We start from the raw sequence: 23,813 nt of genomic DNA on the forward strand, positions 1-23,813 counted from the left end.
GCAATTTTACCTTCACCTCTTTTTACAAACAAGGTATGATCTGACTGGCATTGTTTGAATCCCATTTGTTGGACTGCTACATGGAACTTACTAAACCAAGCCCAAGGTGATTGTTTCAATCCATATAGGGACTTTTTCAACCTGCACACCTTTTGTTTACTGCCTCTGGCACTGAACCTTGGGGGTTGGGTCATGTACACCTCCTCTTCTAAGTCACCATTCAGGAAGGCATTCTTGATGTCCAATTGGTGAAGATCCCAATCAAGATTTGTTGCCAAGGAAAGGAGAATCCAGATGGAGTTCATCTTCGCTACAGGGGCAAAAGTCTCTGCATAGTCCACTCCATATACCTGTGTGAAGCCTCTTGCTACCAGTCTAGCCTTGTACCTTTCAACAGTTCCATCAGCTTTGTGTTTCACTGTGAACACCCACTTGCACCCCACTGGTTCCTTCCCTTCAGGAAGATCTACCAAATCCCACGTACCATTTTTATGTAAGGCATCGATTTCTTCCTTCATTGCATCTGTCCATTCAGGTTTTGACAAAGCTTCTGCCACGGTCTTAGGGATGGGAACACTATCCACAGAGGAGAGGAAGGCACGGTACGAGGGTGAAACATGCTCATAGGACACAAAGTTAGAGATAGGATGATTAGTGGTACAAGATCTAACACCCTTTCTCTTAGCAATAGGAATATTAAGATCATTGGGGACATGTGAATCAACATTTAAAGGAGCAATGGGAGCAAGTGTACCTGGCTGATGAGACGGATCTGCCTCAGGTGAATCCGATGATGTTGGTTGCATAGTGTCCGGCTCCACGGCTCTTGAACTCTGCTGGCTCTTATGACGATGATGGAAAACCCGGAACGGAGGAGGATCGGGTAAAGGAGGTAGTTGAATCTGAGTCGTCGCCTGTTTCTCCTCAACCCTACTCTCCCCCTGAGGAGAAACCGAGAAGAACGGTTAACTCTCAAAGAATAAGACATCAATGGAAACATAGTACTTGCGGGCAATGGGATCATAGCAACAATACCCCTTTCGAGATGAGGGGTAACCACGAAAAACACAAGGAATAGCTCGAGGGTCAAGTTTTCCACGAGTAGGTGAGAGGTTGTGGACAAAACAACGACACCCAAAAACGCGCATCGGAATGGTGGATAGCGGGGCTGTAGGGAACGGGAGCTGATGTGGGGCCTTATACTCTAGTAGCCGAGAGGGCATACGATTGATGATATATGTCGCACACAATACTGCATCCATCTAGATCTGTTTTGGCACATTCATATGAATCAGCAAGCCACGAGCAACTTCGAGTAAATGACGATTTTTTCGTTCAGCCACACCATTTTGTTGGGGTGTCCTGGCACAAGAGCTTCGCTGAAGTGACCCACTCGAATTAAAGAACTTCGTGAGATCACTATGGAAATATTCCTTTGCATTGTCCGACTGGAAAATATGAATTTCCGTTTGGAACTGAGTGAACACCATGCGTTGGAAATCTTTCACAATTTGTGGCACTTCATCTCGAGATCGCATAGGATAAACCCAAGTGTATCGAGAATAATCATCAATCAGCGTAACAAAATACTTATAGCCAGCCGCAGTAGGTAGAGTAACAGGGGCCCAAACATCAGAATAAACAATATGAAAGGGAAATTCAGATCTTTTATTTCTTAAAGGTAAAGAGCTTCTACAATGCTTACTCAACTGACAAGTTTGACACTGTAACATACTCACTGACAAGGACTCAAACAACTTTGGGAACATAACTTTTAACGACTCAAAAGAAAGATGACCTAAAAGACTATGCCATAAATAGGCCTGACTCTCACTCGACGAACTTGTGGACTCAGCCGCCACTAGACCAGCATTATTCTCCAACACGTAGAGACCATCCACCATGCTTCCTCTACCAATCGTCTTCCCCGAGGTCAAATCCTGAAACACACATGAAGACGGAAAAAAGATGACTGAGCAGTTCAAAGAGTGAGTAATACTACTGATGGACAACAAATTAATAGGTAATTTCGGAACATGCAGGACATTTGGAAGAGTAAGGCCAAGTGGGAGAGATATGGTGCCTCGGCTAGCTATGGTAGAAAAAGAACCATTATCCAGTCTTACCTTATCTCTCCCAGAGAGAAGGTTATATGTTTGGAACAAATTTGACTTACTGGTCATGTGATTTGAGGCTCCCGAGTCAATAATCCAAGGTGAATCAGTAGTATGAGATGACAGATGGAAGGCTATGGCATTACCTGATGTAGACGCAAATGAGGTAGAAGGAGTAGGCCCAGAATCCACCTGGCGGAGAGTCCTACCATACAATTCCAAATGTTCACGGAAGGAATTGATAATATCTTCCTTAGGGTCAGAACCGAGACGTCTCTCCTGAGTTACGGAAGGACTAGTCTCTGTCGGTGCCAGATTAGCTGAGTTATACCTTCTTTGATTCTGCTGGCCTGGTTTCTTGCCCTGATCCGGTGTTGACTTCTTGCCCAAATCTTGTGCCCATTTAGGTTTTCCATGGAGATCCCAACATGTATTTTTAGTGTGTCGTGTCTTCTAGCAGTGAGTGCACCAAAGCTTGCTTTTATCTTCTGTTTTTTTCTAAGTGTCACCCCTTTTAAAACCGCCTCCGACATTTGTATCTGAATTTCCCCGGACTGCTAGGGCAACTGACTCCCCTTCTACACCATTCATCACACTTCTGCTTTCTTCTGACTGCACCAAGGCATACACCTCCTGAACTGATGGCAAGTCTTTACTACCCAAGATCTGTACCCTGATGGACTCATATGACTGATTCAGCCTAGGAGAAAGGCAAACACGCGTTGCTGTGATACAAGTGACTTATAGGCTTTTGCATCTTCATCACATTTCCAATTCACGTTCTGATAGTGATCAAGTTCTTTCCATATTGATGTCAAATCAGAATAGTACATCGAGAGACTCCTCTCCCCCTGCTTGCAAGTAGAAGATTCAGCTTGTAGTTGATATATCTTGAGATAGTGTCTCTGTTCTGAATAAGTGGACTTCGCTTGTTCCCATATCTCACAAGCAGTTTCAGCCCACATAAAGGTCTTCCTTACTTGTGGCAGCATTGAAACCAAGAGCCAAGACATCACCATACTGTTCTCTTGGTCCCACCTATCATGCTCAGCACTTCCATACTTCGGTTCCTTTACTCTCCCATTGATGTATCTTATTCGCCCCCTAGCAGTGATGTAGAGTTTTATCCCCCTAGACCACTCAAGGTAATTCAGACCATCAAAGGGAATGGCAGCCATGGGAAAGCTCATATCCGTTCCCCCACTCACTCCATTGTGGCTTCCTGAGATTTCTGAAGTAGCAGAATTCTCAGTCGACATGGTCAAGCAGTTACTCAGTCCCACACAGCAGATTTAGGACCCCTCCTTACTCCACAAAGCAATGCTCCACTCAGTTCACACCCACACACTAGGGTTTACCAACCAGATTGTGCACAAACTGTACCAAATTCTAGACAAAACTGAGGTAATATTCGGCAGTTTCAGACCTGCCTATCAGAATTCTAGAATGGCTAACAACCACTAATCAGCAGGAGAGATCCTTCTTGCTTATGGTCAACTCAAACCATTGAGAAGACAGGTTAGCATGGACCTACAGGTGTCTTAGCACACCAACAGGATCACACGATCCAAGACAACTAGGGTTACACAGGTTCGATAGCATTCAGCCGCCCCAGATTCATAGGGTTTTCACTCGGCCCATGATCAAGGAGAGTAAAGAGGAGAAAATTAGAGGGAGAACTATACCAGTCGTAGCTATTCTGTAGTCCAGAATCAGATTTCCTTTCTGCTAGTCTGTTCGACCTATTCTTCGGGTTGATCGATCTTCTCTTGACAGTAGGGTTGATCGGTCTGCTCTCTTTTAATCAGTATTCCTGCTCTGATACCATCTTGACAGTGTAGCCGGCTAGAGATAGGTGAAAGAGGAGAGAAGAGAAGAGAAGAGAGGAGAAAAGAGAGGGTTTGTAATGCAACAGTACTGGCGGCGCCAGTGTTTTTTTTAATATATATAGGGCGACAGAAAATAACACGGGAAAAGACCCTTGTGCCCCTGAGTACAATAACAGACATAACAGAAATAAAAAACGAAATAAAAAAACAATTTAATTTGGACAAACAGGCCCTAACAACTGCAACTAAGTTATTCTAGCATTATTCCAACAGGAAGTGATGGATTTGCCTGAGGGGAAGGATCCTATTGGTTGCAAGTGGGTTTTTACTATCAAATACAGAGCTGATGGTACCATTGAAAGGTACAAGGCCAGGCTAGTTGCAAAAGGCTATACATAGACATATGGGATTGATTATTTAGAGACTTTTGCACCTGTTGCCAAGATGACATCTGTGAGGGTTCTTCTATCTTTAGCTGCTCACTTTGACTGGCCCCTTTATCGATTGGATGTGAAGAATGCATTTCTGAATGGTGAATTACATGAGGAGGTTTACATGTCTCTTCCTCCAGGGATGTATGGAACTGATATAAAAGGGAAGGTATGCAGGCTGAAGAAATCTCTTTATGGACTAAAACAGTCCCCTAGAGCATGGTTTGAGAGATTTAGAACATCACTTGTTAACTTTGGTTATGTGCAGACACAGTCCGATCATACTCTTTTTGTGAAGAGGAGTGGACCTCTGGCAGTATACCTCATTGTGTATGTAGATGATATTGTAGTGACGGGTAATGATGCCTCAGGAATTCAAGATCTAAAATCTTTTCTCCATACAGAGTTTGAGATTAAAGATTTGGGGGAATTGAGATACTTTCTTGGCATAGAAGTGGCTCGATCCAAGGATGGGATTCTTATCTCCCAAAGAAAGTATGTTCTTGACTTGCTCTCTGAAACTGGAAAGATGGGTGCTAGACCATCTGCTACTCCTATTGATATGAGTCATAAACTCTCAGCCTCAGAAGGGACATTGTTAGAAGACAAAGGAATCTTTCAGAGACTTCTTGGGAAACTTTTGTATCTATGCATGACTCGGCCAGATATTGCATATGCAGTTAGTTGCATTAGCCAATTCATGCATGCTCCTCGAGACACTCATTTGGCAGCTGCAGAGAGAATCCTAAGTTATTTGAAGGGCTCCCCAGGAAAGGGTATTCTGTTTTCCAAGCATGGTCATATGAAACTTGAAGCTTACACCGATGCTGACTGGGCCGGGAACATTGATGACAGAAGATCTACATCTGGGTATTGCAGCTTGGTAGCTGGTAATGTTGTTTCTTGGAGAAGCAAGAAACAATCGGTTGTTGCTCGGTCTTCTGCTGAAGCAGAATACAGGGCCATGGCACATGGGGTTTCTGAATTATTATGGCTAAAATCTTTGATGGAAGAACTTGGAGTTGAATATGACAAGCCAATGATGTTATACTGTGATAATCAGGCTGCCATCAACATTGCTCACAACCCAGTGCAACATGATAGAACCAAGCATATTGAAGTTGATCGACACTTCATTAGGGAAAGGGTCTCTTCGGGTGAAGTGTGTCTTCCTTTCATCACATCTGAAGGATAGTTGGCAGATTTTCTTACCAAAGGCATTCCCAAGGCAAAACTTCAGCATGATACCAGCAAGCTTGGCATGATTGACATCTATGCTCAGCTTGAGGGGGAGTGTAGAGAAGATGGGCCGAATGGCCCATAGGTTGTTTATTCTTCTTGTTATTTTGGGCCCATCCTGTCAATGTTAAGTTATTTTTTTAAGTTCTTTGTAAATTCTGCCCAACTAAGGGCCTCCTTGTAATTACTCAAAAATATCTAATAAAACAGTGTTAGAGGGCTGAGATAGAGACTGTTCGAAAACTCTTCTCAGAACCCTCATTGCCGAAACACACAAGTCTCCTCTCCTCTCTTCAGTTTCAACACTCTCCTTTTTCATTGACCTTTAAAATTCCATTTCTTGACGATTATAGTCCAATAATTGATTTCAGAAGAATTTCTGGTGAAGGGAAATCAAACAAAAGAAAAGAAAAGAGTGCACAAGGCTTTAAAGCTTCTACTCTCCCCACTAACCTGTTTAGGCTTAGTGATTGCTAAGTAATACTGCTGTCTGCTAGATCTCTCCATTGAAAGGTATCTAGGTGCTCAATCTCCTCTCAAACATCCTGAGAACCTCTCTCTCCGAGCCCTCTACTCTCCCCACTAACCTGTTTAGGCTCAGAGTGTCTACTACATCGCTCCATCCAAAGGTATCTAGGTGGTCAATCTCCTCCTTAACATCCTGAGAATAAGTCGTATGTACTGTCTCTCTCTCTCTCTCTCTGAGCCCTAGAAACTTTACTGCTATACAAGAAGATGGAGAGATTTTTGAGAGGTTAATTATTAATTTTGGATCAACTACCCTCATATTAATAAAGAATATGCAACAAAAAAATACATCAGCATTATTAGCGTTTATCCTTTTTGTTGTCTCAACATTTATGGTGCTCAGTCTAGTACTGATCATCCTTTCTGAGTCTTTATTTATTCTACATGATTATACTATTTGTTAGTTGTTGCAGTGGCTTTTGAAAGTGATAGTAATTTTTGGCAATATTCTCTTAAAGCCATGATCTCTACATATCTGGTGCTTACTGCTTGTAAATTTCTTTTTTCTTTTCTTTGTTTTTTCATTTGAATTGTTTTATCTGTTTAGACATTTTCATGTGCCACTTGAGTTGAGTCAAATTGGATCAGATGGAGATATATGGCCCAGTTTTCAAAGTGCCAAGCTGAGGCTAGGCAATATTGCCACCTAGTTGCCTAGGCGAGAACCTTTGGGCAATGGTTTTTTTTTTTTTTAAATAGAAATCCTAAATCCTAGGGCAATACCCTAGATTCCATAGCAACCAGCAACCATCTTTCACTAGCATAAACTTTATATCAAAATATACAAAGTTAAGCATATCAATGGGAAGAAAAAGAAGAAAAGAAACTTTAAAAAATATAGGGACTGAACCCCTATTTTTTTTTCCTAAGAAAAGTAGAAAAGAAAGGGTGAAAGGAGAAGAATATGTTGATTGGATAAAACTTTGAGTTCTTCCTTGATTATTGGTTCAGGATTTCAAGTCTTAGAGGATTCAAGACAGCATACGCTAACACGAATGCTGATTGAACCCTAACAAATAAGAAAATAATAAAAAAATCAGTATAAGAACCCACATAATGAATAATTTAGTGTAATAATGTGTATTTCATTATTATAATCCTAAATTGAATCCGACTATAGGTTTATCATATCTATCAAGGCATCCAAATTGAGTCAGTTTTGCCAGATTTCTTATCAAATTAAATTAAGATAGGGGTACATTCAATTAAGTTCAACCCACTTATCTTGCACTGGAGATAGATATCAAAGAAGAGCCTGTCAGTGCTAAATGTTTAGATACCACAACATGATGCACCACAAAAGATATATTTGTCAAAGTCTTCATGTCGGCATCATTATCAGTGCTCATTTTCTTTAACTTATAGAGTAGTCAAGAATAGTAAATGGACCAGGTGCTATTTACATCAAGTTCATCTGATCAAGTCAGTTTTAGAAAAAAGGAACTTTGTAGATCACCAAAGATTGAGCTGATATTTCCTCTCTTTCTACATGCACATAAACCGGAGTAACTTGCACTCATGTTTGGAATAGTTCAATATTGTAATCATATATCATCTATCATAGTTTTATTTAGTTAATAAAGTATATTCTGTATCAAAGAATCGTTGGAGGGGGATGAGATGCCTAATCCAAAGTAATATTTTTGAGCAAGTAGCATTATTCATCATTTTCAAACCTCAGCACGAATTATAGATCCTTTAATGTTCAATTTATGTTGCACTTTTCTCTCCTCCCATCAACTTCCATGGTTGCAATTCTACGCTACTGAAAAACAGCTTATAAAATCCTTTCTTGTAAGAATTTTGGGGGTGTGACCTGAAGATATCCTTAGATATGTGGAGATGCAAGTGCATGTTCGTTGGTTCAGAGTCTGGATTGCTTCGGAAGCTGAAGCAATGCTATGTAGAAATCCCTATGAGTTTCAGGAAGATGATGACGTGTCATTTTGGCTCCCAGGTGGAAGCAGGAGAGGGAGGGAGTGAAAACCGAGGAAAGGGAAGTGGAACCGAATCTGAGCATCGAAAATCTTCAAAGGAAGACAACTTTTTTCAAAACAATTGTAAGGAAGATGAAAGGACAGGGTTACCTTTAAATGGGTGGGGCAGGTTTGGATCATCGGGTTATCGAATTATGCTGAATGGGTCGGTTGAGGCAAAGGAGAGTGGGTCAGGCTTCACAGGATAATCCTAGCGAGTCTTCCTCTAAAACTTCTGGTTTCAAAGTTACTAGCTCTGACAGTTGGAGTTTGATGCAAAGGAAGACAGGAGATGCTGAAAGTTTAAGAGATCGAGCCAAAGGCTCGTGGAACCCTTTGTCTTCACAGGACGAGGCTTACAGGGTCTCAGAGCAAGCAAACTCAGGGGACACTCTCTCAGGTTCAGTAGTCGCGCCTCCATCAGCTACCCCTGTTCAGGGCTGTCCCTTGAAGATTTCTTACCGCCCAGAAGAAATATTGAAGAAAACTCAAGCCCGCAGCAAAGAGGAACATAAAAGTAGGGTGAAATTTTGGTTCAAGAGAAGGAAGGGCGATAAGAGAAAGCTTCCTGGGCTTAAAAGAGTGGACTAACAAGAAGAAGATTTTCAAACAAGGCCAGAGAAAAAAAAAAAAAAAGATTTGGCTGATAGCTAAGTATGACGAAAATGGTAGGAAGAGGATCATAGGTGGAAAAGGAAAGATTTCTGACGACTACCCATGTTTGCCTGTGACTTGTGATGTTGAGCAGCTTCCTCAGGTTAATAAGGAGATTGATGGGATTTGTGGTTTCTCAAAGCCCAAAGCTGCAGCTGAATTGACCCTAGAGGATAGATATGAGTCAGAAAAAACAGATTGACGGGATTTGTGGTTTTTCCTTTCCCTGTGGAATCAGAGAGGTGGAAAGGGGAGGAAGAAACAATTTGGAAAAGAGATGTGAGGGCTGAGGTAGAGCTGGAGAATGAAGGTGAGGATACAGGAAAGGAAAAGTCTGGTGCTGAAGATTTACCTGAAGAACAAGGTGAAAACCTTGTAGAGGATAAATTACCCTACAAGGAGGTTAAGGATGGAAGGGTGAGACAGGACCGACAAAAAAACTCGGCCTAGCAGGGACGGGACCGACAAAAAAAATACAAATGGGTATACAAGAGGAATAGAATAAGAGATAATGGGACATCTGGTACAGTTCATAGGGAGGTAACGAAGTGGATTGGTCTCCCTTCAGACGAAGGAACAGCAGGATAGTGAGATAAGCAGGGTCGAACCTGATTCTGGTGAGAACAGGTTGCCGCAAAGTAATGTTATTATTGATGGAGAGTCAGATGTTGTAGCTCTCCAGAGACTAGTGGAGAGAGAAGTTGCGACCGGGAGAACAAAAGAAGAAAAACAAGGAGGAGAAGCTTCGAAGATTGGGGAAAGGAATAGAGAGAGAGAGAGAGAGAGCAGAGAAGATTCAAAAGGATCAAGAAGTCAAGGAATTAGCATAAAATGAGAAGGTGAATATCAAAAAATTGGTGGAGAGAGAGATAGAGATTAGAAAGTCTCTAGTTTTAGTTTTTTGGGGAGGAGAAGGCTTCGCGAAAATAGCTTTTGAAAAGTTTGAAAAAAAGAAAATAGAAGGGAAAAAGAAAAAGGAAGAGTATTTAGAAAAAGTCAAAGGGTGGGATGAGGAATGGGGAGAAGAGGGTCTGGACGAGATTGAGTGATCTTGGGACTGGTGGAAGACAGGGAGACGGAGAGGAAGATGTGGTTCCTTAGCCAGATTGCAAGGGGTATGAGAGAAGGAAGGAGGGAGGAGAGTGGGTGGAGCATTGAATATTTGATAGAAGGATTGGGCAATCTGATCAAGCCTCCAAAGCTGATCCCATTAAGAATTTATGGAATTTCCTGATTTTTAGCCTTGTAATGCAGAATCCCTTTTCACTTTTAAGCTTTGAGAATGTATTTGGTATGTCATCTCGATAACCGAGGGTGATAGGACGTAATCTTTTTTTTTTTAATGAAAATTTTGCTTGATTCTTCAAAACAAAAATCCTTCTTGTAGTTATGTTTCATGTTTTATTCTTCTATGATTAAAAATTCAGATTTAAACCTGAACCTTCCTTGCTTCTTATAGAGTCCATGTTGATTAATATCAGATTTTAACGAAACTACTAAACAACACAAGTAGATGCTTATAATTTAAGAAAAACCCCACGTATAAAACAGGAAAAAAATAAAATTTCAGAGTTATTAATCAGAATAACTTCAGCCCTAGGGCCTTTCCTCTCCTTAATGGTCTAATAGAAAAAAGCCAAATGTCATGATAATTTGCCCTTCTTTTGACAATATCCTCATCTTAATGGTCCACACTAGAAATGGAAACACAGTTGATAGATTTTAGATCTTCATTTAGTGAAACTAACATTAAAATAAGTGCAAGAAAACTAGAATTAAAACAACAACAAATGTTGTGAGGGAAACAACTAGTTCTACTCACAGAAACAAATAAATCAGTCCCAGCAGGAATTGGATATCCATCTTTGTCACCTTTGTATCCCCCTGAAAGATTGATTCAAATATAATCAACAAATATACAAAGAGATTGAGGCATCGTGTAAACAAGATGTGAATCACATCATTAAAGAATGATTTGACAAAGTTTAGAAGTTCAATTATAGTGAAATATTTTTGAATTGGGAATTTGGCAGTCTTCAGGGATTCCTTTACTCACCAAAAGATCCCTACATACTGAAAACACATGAGATGTAAAGAGTACACAACCCCAAAACTTAAATTGGGGCACTCTGGGCAACCCAAAAATCTTTCACATCCCTAAAGGTCTCTCATGAAGGACCAAAGTCACCTTAATAATGAGAAAAACTGCATATTTGTAGACCTATGGAATCAAATTCCTTGTTAAGCAAGAAAAGCTTAAAGATAGCCCTGTCACTAGAAACAACAGAAAAAAACATTCTAACAGCAATATAATAAGAAGGAAACATCAAGAAATAATGAAGAGGAGGGATCATAAGCTGGTCAATCATTTTCTCTACACTCCCTCTTTTCTTTCTTCCTCCTCTCTTCTTCTCTTCTCTTCTCTTCATCTCTGTTTTTCCTCTTCTTTTCTGATTTCTCCTTGCTAGACAGGTCTGAACCTCATCGGTTTCAGACAACTGTTTGAGACTAGAGTGTTAAAGTCCTTTTACCTATTTCTTTCTTTTATGTTTAGAAAGCCAGTTTACCTGTCCTTTTACCTGAAATATTATGGCTGAAATCACTCCTTGCAGAATTGGGAATTGAGTTTGAAAGACCCTTGATGCTGTATTGTGATAACCAGGTGGCCACTAACATAGCTCACAACCCAATACAGCATGATAGAACCAAACACATTAAAGTTGACAGACATTTCATCTGGGAGAAAGTTGCCTCTCAAGAAGTATGCCTTCCTTATGTTGCCACTAATATGTAGCTTGCTGATGTCTTCACCAAGGCAGTCAACAAAATCAAGCTTGAAACAGATTTAAGCAAGTTGGGAATGATAAATCTCTTTTCCCAACTAGAGGGGGTGTGTAGAGAAAATGATTGACCAGCTTGTGGTCCCTCCTCTTCATTATTTCTTGATCTTTCCTTCTTATTATATTGCCGTTAGAATGTTTTTTCTGCTGTTTCTAGTGACAGGTATTCTTGTCATTGTACCTCTTTTATTATAAGACTAATATAAAGAGCACCTGGGGCAGTTGACTAGATATATAAGTCTGCACCCCTTTTCTCTCTATTCTTTCTTCCTCCTGTCTTCTTCTATTCTCTTCATCTCTGTTTTTCCCTCTTCTTTTCTGATTTCTCCTTGCTAGACAGGTCTGAACCTCATGTTAGACAGTCTTGTATGCCCTTAGCTTCAATCGGATTTGATGTACTTTTGTTATTTAGTGGAAATAAATTAAAGTGCATGTTTGATTCATGTTGTTCGATATAATTCTGTGTAAGACCCTAAAACTGGACACTTATAGAAACTTGTGTTAGTTTTAAATGTTCACAGCCATTGGATAAGTCTGGGGAGATTTATCCTGCCAAGGCTGATACTGATGTGCCACCAAGTGTTGGGATGGCTTGTTTCGGCTATCAGGGTAAGACCCAAGGCACATGCAGTATGGGATTGCTTGAACCCTTGAACCGGACCAGATTTCCAGTATTGCCCTAGACCTTGGAGACAGATGGGCAAAACTAGAAAGTTACACCTGACCCATAGACTCGATTATGACACATCACTAGGTGTCGGATCGGGCTGTCTTTGATGTGTCAATCAGTGAGATCCTTAGTGAGGGTCAAAACCTGGACATGTTGGGGCAGTCTAAGAATTCATCTGAGTGAGTGGTCATAGTGACAGGATCAGCCCTTTTGTCGGACAATGGTAATGATCGGGAATGCACTCTCTCTGATGGAAACCAAACTGTCGGCAGTTGATTTCAATCGTTGGAATTTTGTTTTGCAAAATTAATATATATATGTATATGTACGGTTTCAAAAGATTTGAAAAAGGTTTTAATTCACGGGAACCATGTGAGTAGAGAGTGCGGCACTGTTCCTTGCAGCCGAGGGAGAGGTATTCTCTTGTCGGGCAGTGCTTGATCATTAAGGGCTGAGAGGTTAAGTGTAAGACCATTTAGGATAATACCTGATGGGCTAATCTTGCACCTGCCCATAGTCCCTAGGTTTTTATAAGATGGCTTGGCCCAGGGACCACTTAATGTAAGTGTTGGGCCCATAGGGTCCATGTGATGGGCTCAAGGGGGTCACTGAGTCTTTCAGTGAATTCGGCTGGGCCTTGTAATAAAGGCCGGGCCGAACCCATGTGGCTGGTGTGTAGATCAATGCTTGGGTCCCACGCCATACAAAGAAGCTCAACTGGGCAGCAAATTGGAAACTGGTTAAACACTGAACACTTAATGGGCCAAAAGCCCATTTCGAACTGGCCTGATATGATCACCTGTTCATGGGGCGAATTTGAGATTAATGTTAGTAAAAGGATTGGGTCTTTAACCTTATCCACTCTAAGAGACCAAATTCAAATTAGATTTGAATTTGGTAACATCCTGATAAGATCAGGAGTTAACTAACTTAATCTGCAGATAGGATTAAGATTAATCCCTATCCAAATACTGATTTGGATTGGGATAACTCCCAAAATATTGGGAGGTTTCTTAATCAAGAAGAAAGAGGAGAAAACCCTAGAAGAAATATCAGATTTCAAAATAGGGGGTTTTGTGTAAGCAAGAAACACATCCTGCGAATTGAAATCAGATCTCTAACAGACTCCAGAGAGAAGAGACACTTCTGCCCCCTTCGTCCCTGGACTTCTCCTCCTCCAGCCGCCGCCACTCCCTGTTGGAAGATTGGATCTTTGCAGCAACAGGAAGTCAAGAAATTAATTCTTGACAACAGTCTTGCGAGAAAGACAAAAAGATTCGGTGTTCAAGATTTCCAGAGGATTCTTGTGAAGAATCCAGTGTGTAGGATGCACCCTGCTGGTTCCGTTCCATCCACAACTGTGTCATCTTCAGCAAGAGCGGATCTTGGTTACTTCTTTGGGCGTGAACACCAACTTTGGGAGATATTGTTTCTCCGGATCAGGTATAATATTTCCTGCTTCTTTTTTGTTCAGATCTAGTTTGATTATGGTTCAAGTAGAATCCTTGAATAATGTATTCTAAATTTAGGGAATACGATTCTCAGTTGGAAGAAGGTAGGAAATTTTTTGAAATTCACCCACCCATTCCGCACCCTTCATGGCGTCCATTAGATGGATCCTACCATTCTTTCACCTCATCGGTTTCAGACAACTGTGTGAGACTAGAGCGTTCAAGTCCTTTTACCTGTTCTTTCTTTAATGTTTAGATCTGTCCTAACTTTTAAAGTAGATTGGATATTGAATTTATTAGTTAAAACTCCAGTATGTTTCAACCAAGTATGAGAGAGAATACAATATTTTCTTCCCATCGGTTTTCCTTGTATTGCTCTCCTTTTCTCTCTTCTTGAGAAACACAACCTGAACCATATTATAAATCAGAATGCTTGAAGACTGCAATCACATCTAGAGAAGGTTGAGACATCAACTTCGGCTTCTCTCTCTCACACACACAATCAGATTGGTTTCTCTTTAAATACCGGATCTTCAAGTGAGACTCTCTTCTCTTTTTCTGATTGAGATTACAATGGGTGACTATGGTGCTTTGTTGGTGATAGTTATGCCCTCTATTTAACATTTCAAAGAGGGATACCAGTTCTGTATGTGAGAGCAGTGCTGATGGAATGTCAAGTGAATTATAGTAGGTTTTTGTTGGTCATAGAGTGATGAATTTATTGCAAGGTGTGCTAGTTTCAGATTTCTGCTGGTTGAATGGTGTGTGTGAAACATGGCAAGTGAGATGCTGAAGTAGAGTGCTGTTTTGTGATTTATCTCTCTTTATGCTGTCTAGTACCTTCACTAGACCTATAATAAATTCCAGATTGTAATGTCACCCATGCACAAGCAAGCAATATTTTTCTATTACCTTCACTAGGCTTCATCTAGAACCAGATTGTTTTCACAATTGTGTTTCAGCAGTTCAAACCAGTAGAGAATAAAGGAAAAGAATAAGAATCTCATAGGATTAGATGAGAAGTGAATTGCAGCTTGATTATCACAGTACAATCTCATAGGCCTGTCCATTGAGAATTCAATCTCTCGTAAGAGATTTTTCAGCCATACTAATTCACATGTAGCATGTGCCATGGCTCTGTATTCGGCTTCAGCACTACTACTTGCCACAACGGTCTGCTTCTTACTCTTCCATGTCACCATATTTCCCCCAAGAAATGTGCAATAACCTGTAGTAGATCTCCTCTCCAACACTGAGCATGCCCAATCTGCATCTGTATACCCAACTACCTCAAGTCTTCCTCCTAATTTGTACAACAACCCACGGTCTGAAGTTCTCTTTAGGTACCTTACAATTCTAAGAACTGCATCCTAGTGAGGTATCTGGGGGTTCTACATAAATTGGCTCATCACACTAATAGCAAAAGAGATATCTGGTCTTGTGATGGTCAGATAGTTCAGCTTCTCCACTAACCGTCTATATCTTCCAAGATCATCAAATATTTCACCTGTATCACTGCTCAACTTAGCATTTGGTTCCATGGGAGTTTCGGCTAATTTTGCACCTAAAAACCTTGTTTCATCTAGCAGATCAAGGACATATTTTCTTTGGCACAGGTTTACACCTTGTTTTGACCTGACAACTTCTATACCTAAGAAATGCTTCAACTTCCCAAGGTCTTTTGTTTGCAAATGGTCTGGCAAAAAGGGCTTTAGTTTGTCAATCCCCAATCAGTCATTGCCAAGGTTTAAAATGTCGATGTCGATGGAAATGTTGCTCACCCAAATAAAGGGCGTATGTCGAAATATCGGAAATGTCGAATGGAAACATTGTAAAATGTATAGACATTGGGGAAATATTGTGAGATATATGGAAATATGCACTAATATTTTGTGAAATGATAAAAGAAACATAATTACACCTTTCTAGATTATTATCATATTCCAAACCATCATAGAAAGCCAAAAACTAATATTAAGAACAAAGTGATGAACAACAAAGTTGTCCTATAGATTTTAACCATTTAATATTTTAACATTTTATTAGTATGAAATAAGATCACATGCATGCATCTCTTTTGGTTCTAATAAATAATTAGAATAAAATCATATAAACCATATAAACCTTTAAATATTTGTATTATTATAAAATATTTTATTTATCAATTTTATTTTCTTCTAATAATAAATTAATTTAATCTTTTTTTTTCTGATTATTGTATCTTTAGTATTAACCTTCCTATTATTTATTCATTTTTATTGGCTCTTATAATGAGAATCTACAATATTACCATATCAACCATTTAATATTTTTATTATTATAAATATTTTATTTATGCATTTTATTTTATTCTGGTTAAAGTGTGCTGAATAGGGGTAGTTTAGTCTTCTTATGTTTGTTAAGTAGCTTGCTTATGTGGCAGTGTTATTAGAGTCACTCTGCCCCACACTTAAGTAAGGGCATTTTTGTCTTTGTAAAGATTATTAGAGTCTAATATAGATTAAGGGGGTCGACTGTATGCGTAATCCATCAGATTTTGACAGACCCTTCTTCTTCTTCTTCTCTTATTGGTTCGGACTACTGTAGCACCAGTCGAAACATGGTATCAGAGCCATGCTCCTGACCTAGTTCAGTTGGTCAAGCACCTCAGCAGTGTTCGTGACTCTTCTCCTTCGTTTCTGGTCAGTCAATGGAGAGAACTGGTTCGCCCTAGGTCAGAAACATCACAGCTCGTCTCTCTCTGCTGCGCATAACCTTCCTCAGCAAGGAAAGTGACTTCAGCAGTGAATGGTTGGTTGATATTCTCAAAGGAAGGTCGGTTATCTCTTCTTCTAGTGTTACTGATATTTCTGGGTAGAAACCCTACAAAAAGCTATTAGTATTGATTGGAACCTAGAGAACTAGGTTCATTGTTGCCCTAGAAAGGGTTGTGTGTGCAGTAGCCGAATGGTGTAGGGCTGCTGTGAGTTGTTGAGTGGTGTTAGGACTGCTGTAAGTGGCCGAGTGGTGTAAGGTGGAATGCAGTGACCTTGCCGAGCTCTTTGTGGTTGTGTAATTCTCTCTTAAGTGTGTTAAACAAGTCTGAACTGGGTGTAGCAGATTTGACTATGTTATGGTGCTTGTGATGCACAATTTTTTTTTTTAATGAGTGGTTGTAAGAGAGCTTACTTGTGATTAGAGAGTGGTAAATTGATGCTTATGTGGGTCGTAGGTGTGTGAAGCCAGTAGTAGTGTGAATAAGAACAAGTGTGTGCTCCCACTGTTGTGTTTAGGGGCTGCAATAGGTGCTAAGTATCAAACTGTGAACAACATCAATCAGCTTGTAGCTGAGAAGTAAGGTTTGAGGCAACTGTGAAAGAGTACAATGGCAGCAATAGGAGATGGGTATAATGATAAAAAACCTAGTGTGGTAATTTCCCCCGACTACCTAGCGGTACAAATGACCTCAATTAAGCTGAATGAGGAGAACTATGTTCCATGGGCTAAATCAGTGGAAGTTTTTCTCAAGGCAAAGAAGAAAGTAAAGCATGTAAGAGATGAGAAGCCACTGATTGACACTTTGTAAGAGAGAACTATGTACAAATGACCTCATCCAATCCTGTCTTTCATGAGAGAACAAAGAACATAGAGGTTGATTGTCACTTTGTGAGAGAGAAGGTTCTTGCTGGAGAGATAAATACAGAACATGTGGGCTCGAATGACCAGTGGGCAGATTTGTTTACAAAAGCTCTAAGCTCAGGGAAAGTTAACTATCTATGTAACAAGCTGGGATTATATGACATATAATCTACAGCTTGAGGGGGAGTGTTAAAGTGTGCCGAATAGGGGTAGTTTAGTCTTCTTATGTTTGTTAAGTAGCTTGCTTATGTGGCAGTATTATTAGTCACTCTGCCCCACACTTAAGTAAGGGCATTTTTGTCTTTGTAAAGATTATTAGAGTCTAAAATAGATTAAGGGGATCGACTATATGGGTAATCCATCAAATTTTGACAGACCCTTCTTCTTCTCTTCTTCTTCTTCTTCTCTTCCTGGTTCGGACTACTGTAGCACCAGTCGAAACAATTCTAAGAGGTAATTGATTTAATATTTTTTATTTTTGTTTTCTAATGAATATTGTGTATTTTATCTCAAATATTAATTTTCTTATTATTTATTCATTTTAATGGCTTTTATAGTGAGGGTCTACATAATAAGTTTTCATTTATAAAGATTCTATTTATAAGTTTTCAATGTAATAAGAGTGAAATAAAGATTGCGATAGACCCTCTATTGTAATAAGAGGTCTATAAATGAATATTGTAATAAGAGTGGAATAAAGATTCTATTTATAAGTTTTCATTTATGACTTATGATGTCTGTTAACAGGTGTATTATATGTACTGCACACAGGCTTAGTACCTGCGGGGGTATTTTCATAATTCTGTATACTTTTTGTTATGTACGGCCAAAACAGTATAAATAAAAAGCTTCACTCGACTGAAGCTAAGTTTTGATGAGGCCTTAACTCAGTTGCCTCTTATTCTTCTTTCTCTTCTCCTTCTTTCTTCTTCTTTTCTCCTTCTTTTCTTCTTCTTCTTGGTCTCCTGCTCAACATGGTATCAGAGCAGGTTCGTCCATGCCTAGAAAACAACTAGCTGAGGTCTCTCTCCTCTGCTGCGGAGGAGTTATAGTACTGATGCTTGAAGACAAGGAAGAGGAAGTTTTTCTAGTGCTGCAGTTAGTCTCCACTGCCGAGTAGGGCTCTGCTACAAGTATGCTGACTATTCAACTTCCTAGCACAGAAAAAAGGTTCGGCTACATGTATTTTTGCTGGTAACTGGATTGCTGTGGCTAAGAGAACTGTAGAAATCCATCCTAGATGTTCGAAGGAAGGCTCTGACCTAAAAGGGAGTTCGAGTTCATGACTGAACTGCCTAGTGCAATCTGACCTGAAGGGAAGTTCGAGTTCATGACTGATGACTGTGCTGCCTATTGATGGTACTGAGATTTTTTTTTCTCTTCCTATTTATGGCTTCTTGCACGAATGTTCCAGAATCTGAGTAGGGACTGTTCCCCTTCCTCCGGTTGTATGTTGCCCTAGTCTGCACTCTAAGGGGCTGTTGATGAACCCTAGAACTTGAGTGACTATTCGGCTGCCCTGGGAAGTGGATATCAGCCGATTAGGTGTGGTGAATCACCACTCGTATTGCTGCTCCTACTGTGACTTTTTTTTGGCTGAGAAGCTGTATCAAAGTTGTGAACTGTAGGTCTTCCAGACCTGGTTACACTGCATGTGCAGTTCGTATAGTGTTCTGTGGACTCCTACACAGTGTAGGTGATAAACCCTAGTACTGCAGTCGCAGTGTTTGTGCTTGGTTCTCTGTGGGGCTGAAAATCAGCAAGTGTCCTGTTGTGGACTGTTGCAGCTCTGTAAGGCTGTGCTTTGGTTTTGTGTATTTCTGAACTGATAATCATGAGTAGTGAAGATTCAGCTACATCTGGAATCTCCGCAATGCTGAATGGAATGAGTGGAAACAATGATCTATCCTTTCCTATGGCTGTTGTTCCTCTTGACAGGTTAAACTATCTAGAGTGGTCAAGGGGGATCAAACTATACATAACTGCAAGGGGAAAAGTAGGCTACATAAATGGAAGAATCAAAGAACCACCTTCTGAAAATGCAGAACATGATAAATGGGATCAGGAGAATAGTATGGTTATGTCATGGCTTTTGATCTCCATGCAACTGCAAATAAGGAAGAACTTCATGTAGGGTGAAACTACAAATGAGATATGGGATCAGGCAAAGTCTACCTATTCTGAACTTCGACACTATGCCAAAATTTATCAACTGCAAGCAGCTTCATCTACTTGTAAACAGGGAGAGAGGAGTTTATCAGTTTATTACTCTGATTTGACAACTGTTTGGAAGGAGTTGGACCATTACCAGAACATTGAGTGGAAGTGTGAGGAAGATGAAAAATTGTATAAGAAACTTGTCTCACAACAAAGGGTGTTTGCCTTTTTACATGGTCTCAATCCAATCTATGAACCCATCAGAGTACAAATTCTAAGTTCTAAGGATCTTCCTTCAATTCAGGAGGTCTATGCTCTTGTCCAGTCTGAAGAGAGCAGAAGGAACTTGATGAACAGCACCGGAGGGGATGCAATTGTGTTGGCGGCAAAGGGGCGTCCCTCTACTAGTGGTGGATCTTCTTTCAAGAGAGGGGATCTCCAAAAGAAAGCAGAAGATAAGAAAAAATTGTGGTGCACTAATTGTCAGAAGCCCCGGCACACCAAAGATACTTGTTGGGATCTCCATGGGAAACCGAAGTGGGCTCAGGATTTACCTAAGAAGCAAGGATCAGATGGTTTTAGAAGACCCGAGCAGCAAGGTACCAAGAAACACCACATGGCCAATATGGTTACTCGAGAGAATCAGCCCTCCACCTCCACTGTGACTCAACCACCACATGGCCAACATAACTACTTTGGATCCGACCCAAGAGAGGATATTGTCAACTGCTTCCTTGACCATTTGAAGCTTTATGGTAGAACAATTCGCCAGATGGATGACCCTCCCACCACTTCCTTTGCATCCACATCAGGTAATCCTGCCACAGCTTTCCATGTTGCTTCTCACGACCTCGACTCTCCATGGATCATTGATTCTGGAGCATCAAAGCACATGACTGGTATGTCCTCTTTCTTCCAAACTTATCACCCCCTTTTTGGAAGAGATAAAGTGAGACTAGCTGATGGATCATACTCTCCCATAGCTGGTCAAGGAACTCTCTCTCTTCCCCTTGGCCTTACTCTTTCTAATGTTCTTCATGTTCCAAAATTTCCTATGAATTTGTTTTCAGTCAGTAGTGTTACAAATTCCTTAAACTGTTCCTTGACTTTTTTCCCTTCCTATTGTGTGATTCAGGATTTGGCCTCGGGGAGGACGATTGGTAGAGGCCGTATGGTGCTGGAGAATACGGCTGGCCTTCTTGTTACAGAGTCTATGAGTCATTTCAAAAAGAGTAAAATGTATTTATGGCATTGTCGTTTGGGTCACTTGTCTTTTGAGTCATTGAAAGTTGTTTTCCCAGAAATGTGTAAGTCCGTGTCTGTTTCCGATTTTTCTTGTCAAACGTGTCAATTAAACAAGCATTGTAGAACTCAATTTCCTCAAAGAAATAGTAAATCTGAGTTTCCTTTTCACATTGTTCATTCGGATGTGTGGGGCCCTGTTACTTTACCTTCTGAGAGTGGCTACAAATACTTTATTACCTTCATTGACGATTATTCCATATACACTTGGGTATATCCAATGCGAACCCGTGAAGAAGTACAAAAAATTATCCAAGATTTTCAGCAAATGGTCTTCACCCAATTTCAGATCGAAATTCAAATATTTCAATCAGACAATGCAAAAGAGTTTTTTCATAGTGACCTCACAGAGTTCTTTGCTTCACATGGCTCTCTTCACCGGAGCTCTTGTGCCCGCACGCCACAACAAAATGGTGTAGCTGAACGAAAGAACCGTCACCTTGAAGTGGCACGGGGTTTACTACTCCACATGAATGTTCCCAAACGTTTTTGGCATGAGGCCGTCCTTTGTTCTACATACCTCATTAACCGAATGCCCTCTCGTTGGTTAGAGTACAAAGCTCCACATCGGCTTCTCTTTCCTAAGGCCTCTCTTCTTTCTATTCCTCCCCGTGTTTTTGGTTGTCGGTGTTTTGTCCAAAACCTTTCCCCCACCCAGGGAAAATTGGACTCTCGTGCTATCCCATGTATATTTCTTGGCTACTCATTCTCTCAGAAAGGGTATCGTTGCTTTGGTCCTATTTCACGGAAATTCTATGTCTCCATGGATGTTACCTTCTTTGAGGATGAGCCCTTCTTTCCTGTTTCTCCTCAGGGGGAGTGTAGATATGAGGAGAAACTGGTTCAATTTCCTCCTCTTCCTACTCCTTTTGATCCTCCACCTTTCCGTGTTTTTTCTCGTCGTCGTAAAGGACAATCAGGTTCAAGAGCTGAGGAGAATCCAGAAGTCATACCTCAAATGCCATCAGATTCCTTTGGGGAAGATCATACTCACTCAGGTAACTTGACTCCCAACCTCCCTGTTGCTAATGATCTTGACCTTCCCATTGCCCATAGGAAAGGTGTTAGGTAGTGCACCACCAAACACCCAATTTCCAACTTTGTTTCTTATGAGAACACCTCACCTTCATTCTGTGCTTTTCTTACCTCCATTGACAGTATCCCTATTCCCAAGAATGTGGTAGAAGCTCTCTCAGTACCAGAATGGATGAAGGCCACAAGAATGGCACATGGGAACTTGTTGATCTCCCTAAGGGAAAGGATCCAGTTGGGTGTAAATGGGTGTTCACTGTTAAGCATGGGGCTGATGGAACTGTGAAGAGGTATAAAGCTCGTTTAGTGGCAAAGGGTTTCACTCAAGTATATGGGGTTGATTATGCAGAAACCTTTGCACCTGTTGCCAAAATGAACCCTATTAGAGTCCTCTTCTCCCTTGCTGCAAATCGGAATTGGGATCTACATCAGCTCGACATCAAGAATGCCTTCTTGAATGGTGACTTTGAAGAGGAGGTTTATATGGCTCAACCCCCCGGTTTTTTGGCTCAAGGAAGTGAACAAAATGTGTGCAAGTTGAAGAAGTCTTTATATGGGCTGAAGCAATCACCAAGAGCTTGGTTCAGCAGATTTCATATTGCAGTCCAAAAGAGGGAATACAAGCAATGTCAGTTAGATCACACACTATTTGTAAAAAGAGTAGAAGGTAAAATGGCTGCCCTAATAGTATATGTGGATGACATAATTGTTACTGTTGACTAGAAGGATGAAATTCAAAGTTTGAAGGGCTTCCTTGCCACTCAGTTCGAGGTGTAAGATCTAGGTCCCGCCAAATACTTCCTTGGGATTGAGGTTGCCCGATCAAAAAGGGGTATCTTCATCTCTCAAAGGAAATATGTCCTAGATTTGCTTAAGGACACTGGAAAGACTGGGGTTAAACCAGCTGACTCTCCCATTGATCCCAACCATAAGTTAAGTGACAGTCAAGGTGAACCGCTTAAGGATGTGAAGCAATTTCAGAGGCTTGTAGGGAGATTGTTGTACCTCTCTATGACTCGTCCAGACATAGTATATGTTGTTGGTGTCCTCAGTCAGTTCATGCATGCACCTAGGTCCACCCACCTTGAAGCAGTAGAGAGAGTACTACGATATCTTAAGAAGTTACCGGGTGCTGGTTTATTATTCCAGAAACATGGACACTTGAGGGTTGAAATTTACACAGATGCGGATTGGGCTGGATCTCAAAGTGACAGAAGGTCTAATAGTGGTTACTGCACCTTTGTAGGAGGGAACCTGGTTACTTCGAGGAGTAAGAAGCAAACCGTGGTAGCTAGATCCAGTGCCGAAGCTGAGTAGCGTGCAATGGCACACGGAGTAGCCGAAGGTATGTGGATAAAGAATCTATTGGGAGAGTTGGGTTTTCTAGTTGGTAAACCCATGACTCTACTCTGTGACAACAAGGCAGCTATCAGTATTGCTGCCAACCCGGTACTACATGATATGACAAAGCACATTGAAGTTGACAAGCATTTTATCAGAGAGAAAATCATCACAGGCGAAGTATGCACTCCATACATCATCTCTGAAGACCAACTTACAGACTTATTTACAAAAGGGCTAAACTATTCCAGACATCAAGGTATCTGTGACAAGTTGGGCATGATTGATATCTATGCCCCAACTTGAGGGGGAGTGTTAACAAGTGTATTATATGTACTGTACACAGGCTTAGTACCCATAGGGGTATTTTCGTAATTCTATATACTTTTTGTTATGTACGGCCAGAACAGTATAAATAGAAAGCTTCACTCGATTGAAGCTAAGTTTTGTTGAGGCCTTAACTCAGTTGCCTCTTATTCTTCTTTCTCTTCTCCTTCTTCTTTCTTCTTCTTTTCTCCTTTTCTTCCTCTTGGTCTCCTACTCAACAATGTCTATAATATTACAATAAACCCTCTTGCATTGTAACATGTTTATATATGTGTTTTAAAGATTCCATTTCAGGGCATGCTAT

General features: G+C 40.6%; 1 protein-coding gene across 3 annotated transcripts in view; it reads right to left on the minus strand.

The window, feature by feature from the left end:
- CYP97B3 (cytochrome P450, family 97, subfamily B, polypeptide 3) overlaps positions 1–23,813 on the minus strand; it is a 113,905-nt gene that overhangs the window by 7,061 nt on the left and 83,031 nt on the right. For all 3 annotated transcript variants that reach the window (XM_088954646.1, XM_088954648.1, XM_088954647.1), the window contains one exon: positions 10,594–10,655. In XM_088954646.1, coding sequence (XP_088810772.1) covers positions 10,594–10,655 — 62 coding nt within the window. The remainder of the gene's footprint in view (positions 1–10,593; positions 10,656–23,813) is intronic.

This window comes from Nelumbo lutea, chromosome 7 (genome assembly GCF_056320005.1).
Source record: "Nelumbo lutea isolate HS-2025 chromosome 7, American lotus-T2T, whole genome shotgun sequence".
Taxonomy (NCBI): domain Eukaryota; kingdom Viridiplantae; phylum Streptophyta; class Magnoliopsida; order Proteales; family Nelumbonaceae; genus Nelumbo; species Nelumbo lutea.